The 13,441-nt window shown below is 46.8% G+C and overlaps 2 protein-coding genes across 2 annotated transcripts in view; one reads left to right on the top strand and one right to left on the bottom strand.

Moving 5' to 3' along the window:
- Chn2 (chimerin 2) overlaps positions 1–4,486 on the bottom strand; it is a 282,989-nt gene extending 278,503 nt beyond the window's left edge. The window contains exon 1 of the mRNA XM_052719368.1: positions 4,069–4,486. Within this exon, the coding sequence (XP_052575328.1) occupies positions 4,069–4,117 (49 nt within the window). The 5' untranslated portion in view covers positions 4,118–4,486. The remainder of the gene's footprint in view (positions 1–4,068) is intronic.
- Positions 4,213–13,441, top strand: part of Cpvl (carboxypeptidase vitellogenic like) — a 170,896-nt gene continuing 161,667 nt past the window's right edge. The window contains exon 1 of the mRNA XM_052721512.1: positions 4,213–4,822. Coding sequence (XP_052577472.1) covers positions 4,213–4,822 — 610 coding nt within the window. The remainder of the gene's footprint in view (positions 4,823–13,441) is intronic.

The following is a 13,441-nucleotide window of genomic DNA, read 5'->3' as shown; positions in this document are numbered from 1 at the left end:
ATGTTATTTCCATTAAGGTTGGACACTGTGCTGATTTTTACCTTTTTCCTTTTGTAAAAATGATAAACTTCCTTTTAATAATCATGTGCTTATGTTTTCAACATGTTAAATTCTTATCCAGGGGGGTCTCTTTAATATTTAATATTCTAACTTGTTCAGTTACTAGAAAATATCTCATTTGTTTACTACATTGCATGGGCTGCCTTTTTTTTTTCTTTTCTTGATTGTGAAATTATCCATTTGGCAATCACATTACTAATATGTGAAAAGTTCTTATTTTAATTATAAAAGCAAATGTGACCCATGATTATTAAGAAAACTGTTTGTCAAATCAGCCACTTTATTTCTGGATATAATCAAGTACCACAGGCTATATTAAAATCCTAAAGCTACTGATTTCTGTGTCTGTGGATGGTTTAAAATCATAAAAGGCATCAAACCTTCTTGTCAATCTAGGGGATTGTGAAAATTAATTATCAGTAGTCATCATGAAAACAGAAGCATACCAATTCCATTCACACATAACTGAATCCTCCAGAAGAAAATTCTGAAGAGTTCTCAGAACATGTATTTTCAAGTGACTGTTAACCTGATAACTTCATTCGTTATGTGTCAGTAGGTAACAGACACAAAGACACACCCGGCCGGCTGCTGTGGTTAAATAAGAGTAAGTGAGATTATTCCAATCGGAGAACCTTGAGCTTATGCTGAGAAAATCACTGCAGTTTCCCTCCTTGCAAACACCAGCAAGTTCCATTCCCTCTCAGCCGTTCCTTGGAGACAGGGTTAGACCATACTGGGACCCTGCAGAAGTCAGCTGTTCCTTTTCTAGGGCTCAGAGGTCCAAGTTCATCCTAAGACTCCAGGATCATCCCAGCAAAGCCTCCAAGAGGTGTCCAACCCACCAGGGAAAAGGACAATGCCCCAAGAAACACAAAGGAAAGTCACAGACTTTCCCATCTCCAGGCCTGGACTCAAGTTCTCCATCTTCCTGAAATGCCTTTCTCTCTACCTGGATTCTGGAAAGCTCCTGTCATCCGTCAATGCCCAAGCCTTGTGTCACCTCCACCAGTCAGTCCAGACTGAGGCAATCACTCCCTTGCCCTGCACAGTCCTCTGCAGCATGTACTGTATCACTCTAGAACACAGGCGATCTCTGCTGCTGCTTCTCAAGAGGATTCTTGAGTCATCTTTTTAATGCAAGCCTGGAGCTATGTCTGAAACCGGAATATGCTCAATAAATGTTTTTTTGATAGAGCCCAAACTCAAGATCAAATTTGGCATATGAGGGAAGAAACAGCTGAGTTTATTTCAGCACCTATGGTTAGAGCCATTGAGCACCTTCATTTCATTCCTCAAAGCAGACAATCTGTTTGCACCAAGCATTCTTTTATTATTATTATTATTATTATTATTCTTAAAGAATGTGTGTGTGTGTGTGTGTGTGTGTGTGTGTGTGTGTGTGTGTGTGTGTGTGTGTGTGTGTACTACATATGTAGGTATTCTGTGGAGTCCAGAAGAGGGCATCAGATCCTCAGGAGCTAGAGTTACAGGTTGCTGTGAGCTTTCAGGTCTTCCAGAAGAACAGCAACTGCCCATAACCACTGAGTCATCCCTTCAGCATCTATCAAGCACTCTTAGGCATTAGATCCTGGGTCAAAAACTCAGCATACTGACCTAATGAGGAAATTGAGGATAGGAAAAATAAGTAACCCACCTCAAGATGCCTCACTGGTCAGCAGTGGAGCCAGGATTCAAACACAATGATCTCAGATGTTTGGAGCTACAAAGAAAGCTAGAATTATCTCCCTTGCTAAGCCTCGAAGCTCAAGCCTGGCCCACAGTTGGCCCTCCAGCTTGGTGACTAATGGGTTCACAGAGTGCCCTACTTTCTCAGACTCTGGCCTCTGCCTGAGAGAACCCAGCTGCTCTGAGAAACAGGCTCCATTCTTTCCTGCTCAACACCTCTCACAGGTGTGAATTGCTTGTCTCCTCTGAATTATTCATTATCCACACAATGGTAAGTGTACTTAAAAAGAACTATGATTCCATATTTTGCAAGACAAAGTGTGTGCTGAATTGGGGAACTAAGGTGTATAAGCCCAGAGGTCAGGTTGATTTGCATGAAGTAGTAAATAGATTGATGTCCACTCTTTGCATTTCTGATTTCATGCAGTTTCCAACAGGATTAAAAACGGCAGTCCGTAAGACAGGAAAGAAAGCCAGGGTAAGCATGCCTCCCCTATCTACAAAACGATTACCACCCTCTAAAGCTTATCCTGGCTTCTTTGAGCAATAGAGTCTTCCCAGGGCTGAGGTAGGGTTTTTCAATCAGACCTCTTAAGCTATATCAAGATGCAAAATTTCAGAGGCCACAGCCTCTGTACTCCACGCCTCTAGTGTATCCTGCAAGGATCCTGTCTCCTAGTCCTTTCTCAGTGTGCCCCTTTGCTACCTCTCCCCCTGAGCTCATCCAGTGGGCAGTCTTTGGAGAGGGAGAACCATGTGCTAATAGGAAGCCAAGGGCTCGGCATTTTAAATTCAGCGTTAGTCAACCAAAATGAATTGAAACGCAGCAGCAGTGGTTTGCGGGTACTAAAAATAAGCTGGAGCATTTGCTGAGTTCTCAGAATTAAAACCACAGGCGGTCAACTTGTTGCTGTTCTTAATAGGAGCTGACTGCTCTGCCCACTGGCCGCTACCGCCAGCAGCTCACACTATGGGACACCTAACAATGCTGTTTTTATTGGTTGTCAGCAATCATTAAAGGAAGTGCCATTTCTCTGCAATTAAACCTGACACCCACCCACCCTACTCCCCCCCAAAATAGTGGATAGCTTTCAGGAGAACACCTTGTGTCACATCACAACTGCACCTTGGTCACAGTCCTACCTTGTGTTTAGGATTTGATTAGTTCCACATCCATAGATGTGGTTCCTTTCATGCCTGCCTTCCTGTTCAGTGCTGGATCTCTCCTCCACTCAGAGTTTAAATTGTGGAGTAATAAAAAGAATCCAACAGGGCACGTACAATACGAATATACCGAGCATTCCCACTAGGACTTCAAGACCGTCTTGACCCTAGAATTCTGTGTACTACACCAAATGTCTTAGCAGCCATCCCTTCAGGGTTTCTTATTAAAGTTTCCAATGACCAAAAGGGGAATGGAACTGTGCCTAATGCATCATTCTGATTAGAAATCTGTCATGTTCAGAAACCAGTGGGGCTGCCTCCATTGATTCTTATGCCTTCACGTTCATTATCATTTTTTTTTCCCTCTTCAATTAGACCTGCTGATCAACCATAAAAAAGCTGAAAGCCCTTCTTTCACCCAACCACATTTAATACAGGAAAAAATCGGAAGCCCTCAAACTAAAATTACAGAGTAGTATAAGAACATGTCTAGAGACACCCCCCCTCTCATTCTCATTCTCTCTCTCTCTCTCTCTCTCTCTCTCTCTCTCTCTCTCTCTCTCTCTCTCTCTCTTACACACACACACACACCACTCTCACACTCACTATAAACATGCCAGGAGTCCGAGAGGCTGGGCTCGACCTCCATTCCACAATCTCACTTCAGTAAGAGCAAGGTACATTCTCCTGGCTGCTCTCTCAAACCCATGCCCCAAGCGAGTGTCTCCAAGGAGCTAATTTCTGAAACAAACAAAGAAATCCGAGTCTGCAAGGAGCAAGGGTTTGCACCCTTCTGCCTTGGCTCTGGGTATCAATGGTAGCAGGCACCAAAGCAGGCACGTCGGGCGGCTGGCTTCGCCCTCACCTCCCTGACACCGCCTGTCCCTGCTCCAGCTGTGCAGAAAGTGCGTGGCTGCCTTGCTGCTTTCGCTCTCCGGGAGCCCCAGACCCCTGGTCCGCATGCCTAGGATGCTACCGCGTCCCACCGCTGCACTGTCATAGGTCAGGAGCGGAGGTGCTGAGGCACCAGGATGCGGGCCACCCTAACAAGTGTCCCGCGGGACGTCCTTGTCCCGCGCCGCTCTCCTAGAGCAGGCGGGACGGCCACAGGTAGACTCTCCATCCGTGCACGGGCGACCGCACGCTGAAACTCACCGGAGGACACGGAGGAGCCGGACAGACTGGAGTTGCTGGACGCTGCCATCTCGGCGCCGCGCGTCTCCGCTCGCTCAGTCCCAGTGCGGGCGGCGTCGCCGCTGCCCTTGGCCGGCCGCTGGCAGCCCGCGCGGCCCCCAGCCCATGGCAAAGTCCTGGGGACGCGCGGGAAGCACCGGCCTCCGGACTCTGCCTGCACTTCCTGCTCCGCCAGATGACGCGCTGCGGCCGCCGCTATTTATTCGTGCTCGCCGTCCCTCTCGGCGCCTGGGCGCGCTCCGCTGCGGGCGGCGGGGTGGCAGGGGCGCAGCGAGGCCGAGGCGGTGGGGCGGAAGGATGGGACCGCCGCTCTCACTGTCCCCGCCTTCCCCGCCGCGGGCCCGCTCCCTGCGCGCGACTGGAACCTGGGGCGCCCCGCGGCTCCCCGCACCGGCTCTCGGGATCCCGCCGCCACCGCCGCCGCCGCACTTCGAGCGGCCCGGGCAAAGGCGGGGGAGACAGATAGACAGCGACCTCCCCCTTCTCCCTCCGCCCCAACTCGGCTCGCTCGCGCACACAAAGGAAGGAGAGGAACGCCGGCGCTCCCGGCTGAATCGGCTCCGCCGGCTTGACAGCTCCTGCGCCCCTGGCAGCAGTGGGAGGCTGAGGACCACAGGGTGGGGACCGACCCGACAGGGAGCTTGCCCCGAGGTGCTGGGCACACCTCCAGGGACGCAAGGCGGGCCGAGCAACAGTGTACAGCGCTGCTTCCCGGGTTAGAAGGGGCTAGAGGGGTCTTAGGAGGAAGGTAGTGGGACTCGCAGCAAGCTCTGGGCTCTGGAGCAGCCGCACAGGGGGGGTGGGTGGGGGATCCAGAAGGTGAAGGCGGAGTCACTGAGGACTAGGTGCTGGGCAGAAGCTGGCCAGGATGCCACTGAGGCTAGGGAGTGCCCCTTCCACCAACCTCCAATTTATCCTTTGTTGCTCAGGAGCCGGAGGTCCCTGCCCTGCCAAAGAAGCGTCTCCTAAGGCATCTAGGGAGCCAATCTGGTCACACTAAGTACCCCAGCCACTGGCAGGAGCTGTGCCCAGAAAGTCCATTGGGCTTCTGAGACTGGTCTTCAAAGAAATAGAGACATTTCAAAGGTGGCATCAGACTTACACAAAGAAAGAGGTCCTCTGCCCCTTGAAAAGGATCCCCACAAAAGACTAAGATTCTTCAGCAGGTGCAACTGTGTCCTTTCAGGATAAGGAACTGCCTAGGTGTGTGAGGGAAAGACTGGAGCAGGTGTGTGCCATCCTCCTGTATTTAAACCTAAATTAATTTCACTGGGAGGAAATGTCATGCAGACATTTTTTTAAATCCTTTTCACGCTCCCAGCAGGGTAATCGGTTCTTTCAATCCTGAAGCTACAGAAAACTGTGAAATTTGGACAGAAATTGTTAGATCAAAGGAAAGAAGCAAACATTAAAGGAATGAAAGTACTCTCATTACAGCGCAAAACGGAAAGTGTTCGCCTTGGGAGCAACACGGTTTTGCAAAAAACATGACTAAAAGGACATAGTCCATTTGAAAATTATCAGGAGTGACTCAGAAACAGCAGCCAGGTTCTGGGGGCCTCCACATCTGCAGAGGGCCTCATGGACAGTGAATAATAAACATAAAGTGATAACAATATGCACTCATGTCACATTTTCTACTTGATTTAAAGTGTATTTTAAATTTCCCCTTCAGGATGCCATCCCAGGGTGACTGCCCAACAAATGTCCCCACTCGTTTTTTGTTTGTTGGTTTGTTTAAGGAAAAGGAGTCAACTTGCTAAAGGACTGAAGCCTGAGGGCCTCTTCAGTCACACTGAATTGCATCTGCATGGTCTCCATTTACAGGACTCTTAAGACAGATCTGTCTGGGTAAACTGAATCCTGATGCTGCCAAGTCGCACCATTCCCACCTACTCTGGGTGGGCATGGCAACCATGGTGTGACCTCATCTGGAGCCCTATAGGGACACACACCTGCCCAGCATACCCTTGACCTTTCTGTGAGAACAGAACTTCCTGGATGCCCCTAGTTCAAGACACAACATAACATTTAGTTACTGGGCTAGCAGTTGATGAAGTCGCCCAGATCTTTAGATGATGGACATGGCTACATCCCTAGACAGGACTGTTGCTACCTGGGCTTCAAAGAAAACAAGCATCTGGGTTCCAACTATGGTTCTAGGATGTCAGCAAATGTCTTGGATTCAGGCTGTTTCTCCACTTCTTTTACTGGTAGATAATATGGAGTGTTGTTAAGCGTTAAAAAAAAAAAAAAAAAAAAAAAAAAAAAAGATACTAGGTCTGGAGCCTTATTGTACCAGGCCTAAAGACTGTGTTCCAGGAGAGGTTGTAAGTTGTTCACCTGATATATGGAATCAATGGTTTGAACAATGTTTGCTTTCTCTCCTGGAGATCGCTAACCAGTGGGGAAATGCCTCATTTGTAGCCCAAAGACTGTCTCTTATGTCCCAAATGGAGCATTAAGTGTTGGCTTCATTCTTTATTGTAAATCTCACAGAATATCTGGTTCTATTTGTGCAGATTATAATATTTGCCTTCACAGAACTTTAGTAACAAGAGCAAAGTGTGTGGGCTGGAGAGTTGGCTCAGCATTAAGAGCACCTGTTGCTCTTGTGGAGGACCTGGGTTCGGAGCCTAGCATCTACATGGTGGCTCACAAACATCTTTACTCCAGTTTTAGGTGTTCCAACACCCTCTTCTGACCTCTGTGGGTACCAGAAACCCATGTGGTACACATGCAGACTTGCAGACAAGACACTCATATAGGTAAAATAATAAAATAAATGAATATTTTTAAGAAAGCAAAGTATGACCCAGTGAACAAGTTATTATACTCCAAACAGATGAAGGGATGGAGGGGCTTTCACTGTGAAGGCACCGCCCAGTAACCCTGTCCAGTACGAAAGTAGAAGACAGAGATTCTTAAGTGAGGCCCCACTTGTGGTAGGAGGTGAATGGTAAGCCCAGAGTCTGTTCTTCAGAAGGATAAAGTACCAGTTTCTGGGCTGACATTGAAAGCGGATGGCTCCTTGGGACTGTGAAGCTTAATCAGCAGAGAAAACTCAGCAGGCTTAGGTGCTCGTGATCAAGATCTGCTTTCTCCAGTTCAAAGGCCAAGGGGCTTGGGGCTCCCTACTGGATGTTTCATACCATAAATTCACAGGCAGGCGCCGAAGCAAAGTGCTCAGTCTCTTTGTCAGTAGGTGCAGGAGCCGCTGGTGGGCCTTCTGACACGTTTCCCCCAGTGAAACAATCTTCATTCATGCATTTTATCCACTTCTGAATGACATTACAAAATCTTGGTTGCCAATGAAATGAGAATATTGATGCCATGAAGATCTGAGATTTGTTAAATTCTAATGTGACCTGGTGCAATCTTCTTAGATACTGTATCTTCCTCCAGATGATAAAAGATGCAGGGGAAAAGGAGGCTTTGTCAATGTGGTCCTGACACAGAATTTAAAATTGCCATGTTGCTTTAACTTAGCACTCACCTACTTCTGCATTATTCATATGGATTTGGTATGTATGCCTGTACATGTGTATGCATGTGTGTATTTGTGTATACATGTCTATATGTATATGCATGCATGTGTATTTATATGTGTATGCATGTGTGTGTATACGTGTGTGTGTGTGTGTGTGTGTGTGTGTGTGTGTCCACATACATGCTTGCACATGAGAACAAGTTACAGGAGTCAAGTTTTCTCCTTCTACCATGTAGATCCAGGAATTGAACTCAGACCCCAGTCCTCAGGCTTGGGGACAAATGTCCTTACCTACTGAGCTATCTTATTTACAGCCCCTAGCTATAATTTTATTATAGATTTTTATCACCAAATCAGAAATTCATGAAGTTACCAGGTGTGGAGCCCAGGCCTCTGAACAGGCCCCCACCTTAAAAACTTCCTGCTTCCCTTTCTCACCTTACTTCCTGTCCTCTCCTCAGCTGTGACCTCTTATCACTGTGCCCTGTGTACCCTGGAGCTCTCAGCACTGGTCCCTGTCCAGGTCCTCCCAGCTGTCCCATGGTGCCATGGTGAAAGTTCAGCCAGAATGCACTTTGTCCAGAGAAACTTCTCACTTCCCAGACAGCTCTTCTGTGGAATGCTCCCAGCCTGCTGCACCTCCTTCTGGGCAGTTCCACCTTGCCTTAATGGTAATGCTGGGTGTAAGGACAATTTTCTCCCCCCTGTCTTTCAAAGCTTTTTTGGAAGGGGTAGGAAAGGAAGCTGGATGTTGTTTATCCAGCCTTTGTGTAATTCACCGTGCTGTGCCCACAGTAGGTCATCAAGAGATATCTTCTGAATACATGAGCAATGAATTGAATGACTTTTTGCCCCTATGGCTGTGACCACTGAGTGATGAGTAACACCTCTGGGCCACAAAAGGGCAGGAGAAAGGCTTATGAGACACCCCAGCCTGTAACAAGGCAAACTGAGATGGGGAAAGCCAAAGAGCCACATCTGATGACGTAAATGTTTACAGTCTGTGCCCTGCCTCTCCATCAGCAGGGACTGTTACAACTCCTGTAATTTGTTGTTTACAGGGTGCTCTTACATTACTGTAATCTGTTATTTTATTTTAGCGCTCCTTTGAAGTTTGAAGGCAGACAGAAGATACCGCAGGGTGAATGTCCCAGCATGTGGAGCTGCCCTTAGCAATCCTTTGGTGTGTTTCTCAGAAAAGGTCATTCCCTTTCCCTGCGCTAAACACAGAATGAAATATTCCTTACTTCCAAGATAAATCCAGTGGTTGGCGTGCACGGGAGAATTGTGGAGCTGTTCGTCAAGCGGCTTTAAATATTTTATGGCAAATTACTCTGGCCTGAGAAGTGGCCCCTTTGCCGTCAATTCCTCATCATCAACATCAATTTCCCGTTTTAGTTCAAGCCCTGTTTCCTATACAAGATACCTACCCCTGCTAGAAAACACTGGCTCTTCTCAGACAGCAGGAAGCGAACTGGCGGCAGATGCTGGCAGCCCTCGGTGGCCTCAGAAGGTACCCTGAGCACCCAGCTGGCTCTCAGGGCAGGTAGCAGCCCAGCTAGGGAACAAAGAGTCCACACCTGGGGTGCAGACAAAGAGAGGCCGCCTGCAAACCCAACTGCCTCTGCCAATCGCCAGCTGCTGGAGACCCCTAGTGGAGATCCGCATGCTGCAGGCACAGATGTCCCTGGAAGTTGGTGCTGTACCGTGGAGGTGATGCCTCCAGAGTCCAGTGTGACCACTTTGCCAGCGAGCAAGACACACACAACCACACATGTATTCATTGGCTACCCTCTCTTTAACAAGAGGCAGAGAAGTACTTCATCGGCACACTGCTCATTGTGGCTTTGTTTCCCCAGCACTTAAAAAAAATCATAAAAACTTTCTGCCCTCATGGTCCCTGGAGAAATCTAAGGGAAACTCAAGTGAAGAAAGCTCTAAGCCTGCTCTGGGCCAAGTGCGGAATGAGTTTGGTCTGTGTGTCCTCTGAGGAGTACCTCTGGCTACTTTCACCTTTACTGTCAGAATTTGTCTCTAAAGCCACCTTCTCTGTTACTTGTTCATCTGTTCCTGCATGTAATCCACCCAGAAAGCTTATTGAGCACTTACTGTGTGGAGGATGTGTACTAGACCCATGGATAAATATATGAGGAAAACCATATCCTTGCCTTGGGACCCCATGGTACAAGGCCAGACACTGCTTTCTGAGATCCTCATGCATCAACTGAAATCTGTTTAAACTATGGAGTGATCTCTATGAGAAATCAAAGGTGTCATCCACCTCGTTGAAAAATGTCTTTCGGCTGGAGAGATGACTCAGTGATTAAGAGCACTGGCTGTTCTTCCAGAGAACCTGGGTTCAATTCCCAGTATCCACATGGCAGCTCACAACTGTCAGTAATTTTAGTTCTAGGGAATCGGGAATCCTCATACAGACATACAATGCACATACAAAAAGCAACAATGCACATAATAAAAGGGGGAAAAAAGCCAGGCGGTGGTGGTGTACACTTTTAATCCCAGCACTCGGGAGGCAGAGAGGCAGAGGCAGGCAGATCTCTGTGAGTTTGAGGCCAGCCTGATCTACACAGCCAGTTCCAGGACATCCAGGACTGTTACACAGAGAAACCCTGTCTCGAGAAAAAGAAAAGAAAAATGTCTTTCATCTGGCAAGCTGGCTTTTTATTTTTTAACAAAACCTCTAAAATCAAGTGTCAAAAGCTATTTTCTAGGTAACTGACATTTTCTCAGTCACAATTTAGGCTTATTGGCTCAGAGGATAAAGTAAATAGTATGTAGACAAAGACATGTGCCACATAGCAATATTTCTATTGATCACAGGCTACACACATGGTAGAGATCCCAAAGGGACTATAATAGAGCCAACCCACCCCCTATCATCATGGTCCTGTAACTGCTATGAGAATGCATCACAACCTGCTACCTTTCATAAAGATGCTGCTGGGATGAAGTCTACCAGTGGGACCAGTACATGCAATTTTGCCCAGTACTCCTGACAATAACCACAGTGACCATGTTACTGCTTTGTGCATTTGCTATATGGTAAGTCTTAACATGATTTCAGGAGTGTTCTTACATAAAAATACAAAGCTTAATGTCAATGGGGTGCCCTATTATTCAGCCAGCAACCTTCTATGTCTTGCGGTTGCTGGGTCTTGTGGTGGAATCAAGAGACATTTAGTAGGGACTAACCTTACCACCTGGATTGAGTAAGCACTAAGAGCACAAGCTGCGATGTCCCCTCGGCCACAGAATCACCTAGTGACACAGATCTCAGAACACATCTCATCAATAAGTGATGATTATCCTATGAGTGTTCGTGGCCCTCACTCTCAGAACATCAGAATCAATATTTTCACGTCTTGCCCCATGGCAGCAGTAGATTCAACAATGAAACAATAATTTTTCCAAAGAAGGAGTGTGAATACTGGCGGAAACCCAGCAGACAGTACCTGGGCCCATGAACTGTTGCCAAGAACGCATCTTCTACACGTGTCTCAGACTATCTGAAAACAAAGCATGAACGGGTGATTCTAGAGAGGCTCAGTATGTATTCTGGGAGTCCAGCAGACCTGTGGTAGTTTGTCATTGGAGCAAGTTACTTAAGCTCGGTTTCCCAATCTTTAAAATGGGGTTGGTTCTGAACCTCAGTTTACAGAGTGCGGGACGGCTGAATAAAACAACAGCTATGTCTGATGCACAGAAGCCTGGTGGGGAGTTCTGGCATTGTTTGTGCCTTAAGGCCAGAGTGGTAGGCCTTCACTTGCTCTTTCAGAAGAGTCTGGAAGGATTATCGTTTGTGGGAAAAGTAATTTTCATCCACTTCAACAATGTCACCCATGTAGGGAGATAGTAAGACCTATAACCCAGGCCTGAGATTTGGAGATAAATCTGAGTTCAGATCCTAATTGAGCTATATTTGTCTGATAACCTTGGACAGGGACTTAACTCTTCCAATTCACAGTCTCCTTATTCCCACATGGAGATGATAATCTGCCTCATCTTTTATGTAAATGATTGACCACCATCCTCTGTACTCAATGGCACCCGTGCAGCAGGTGCTTTTTAACTGTGGCTCCTGACAGAGACAAAAACTGCTGGAAAAAATAGTGGGTGTCTTAGTTAGGGTTTTTATTGCTGTGAAGAGACACCATGACCACAGTAACTCTTATAAAGGAAAAACATTTAATTGGGGTGGCTCTCTAATAGTTTTAGAGGTTCAGCCCATTATCATCACGGCAGAAGCGTGGTGGCAGCATGCAGGCAAACAGTAGCTGAGAGTCCTACGTCTTGCAGGCAACCGGAAGTCCACTGTCTGTCACACTGAGTGAAGCTTGAGCAAAAGAGACCTCAAAGCCCACCCCACAGTGACACACTTGTTCCAACAAGGCCATACCTCCTTATAGTGACACTCCCTTTGGGGGCCATTTTCTTTCAAACCACCACAGTGGGTGGTAGTATCTATGAGTGATATGCAGAATCTCAAAAGCACAATGTCTCTCTCCATACTCCCCAACACCCCACTAAATGGTAAGATGTTTTCCTACCCATCCTCCATTATGAAAAACTCAGTTCCCTATCACTGGTGGTATAAAACCCCACTTATTATTCACTGTATGCCAGGGGCCTGCTCAGAACTTCAGCACCTTGTCACACACTTGTAACAGTGCTAAAATGAGATTCACTGCCTACATTTTCCAATAGGAAAAACCGAGGCCAAAAAGCTCCATGACGGCTTAATCAAAATGCACAACTGCCCTCACTTAGAGGATGATAATACATACCTTCCCACTTTACTTGGTCAAAAAAGAGAAAAGGGAGACAATATAAATAATTTCTCAAGGTCACATTTATCCAGTTTAAGCCAGCTTTGGCTGCCTCTGCAGAACACACAAAGAGAACTTACCTTCCCAGCTTGTTTGAAGTTTCTGCTCTTGAGTAAATATTTTCCTGTTTGAGCCTTCACTGGGGCGAGACACGAAGGGTTTGAAAGATATTTCATGTACTTTAAATATTTATTTCTTTTTTTATCTGAACCTAGAACAATACTGTCATTTTGAGTTGTCTAAAACACAAGCCTCAGGTGCAGGCTAGGCTCCTTGAGAGCTAAGGATTTATGCTCTATATTACAGAGCTCAGGTAGGGGGACAGGCATGAAGTCAGGGAGATGAAGATGCAATTTACCAAAATGAAGGGATTTCAAAGATCCAAGGGACACTTACTAGTGAGGAACCCTGACTTGCAGACACCGGAAACTGCACTGTTGGAGATTCATTTCCTGGTCCACAAGGTGCCATGAACACTTAGTAGAATTTAGTCACTTGATGGGAGGGAGACTTGGGCATAGAATAAATTAGATATTTTTACTTACATTTCCCTATTCCCCACCCCCCACAGCTGAATTTAATTCTAGGTAGAGGGTCATCATATAGGAGAGGACCATGTAAGCATTAATATTCCTAAGGGTCTTTCTTATACAGACTTCCATCCATCAAGTCTGGGCAGGCTCCACCCTGTATTTCTAAGAAGATCAAAGGGGGTAAGGTGATTAACATCTCGTTAGGCAACAAGGACCTTTGGTTTACGGTTTGCAACTCAGGATTCATCAAAACCATCCAATGGGCTTTCAAAAATCCCAATGCTAAGACCACATCTGGGATCATCAAGGCAGGCTCTATGGGAGGACCACACTGATCAGTATTAAAAAGAGAAGTCAAGCTGGGCAGCAGTGGCACCTTTAATCTCAGCACTCGGGAGGCAGAGCCAGGTGGATCTCTGTGAGTTTCGAGGCCAGCCTGGTCTACAGGGCGAGATTCAGGACAG

The sequence above is a fragment of the Peromyscus californicus genome, unplaced genomic scaffold (assembly GCF_007827085.1).
Source record: "Peromyscus californicus insignis strain IS unplaced genomic scaffold, ASM782708v3 Scaffold_6__1_contigs__length_162567912, whole genome shotgun sequence".
Taxonomy (NCBI): Eukaryota; Metazoa; Chordata; class Mammalia; order Rodentia; family Cricetidae; genus Peromyscus; species Peromyscus californicus.
This window is presented reverse-complemented; position numbering and strand designations above follow the sequence as displayed.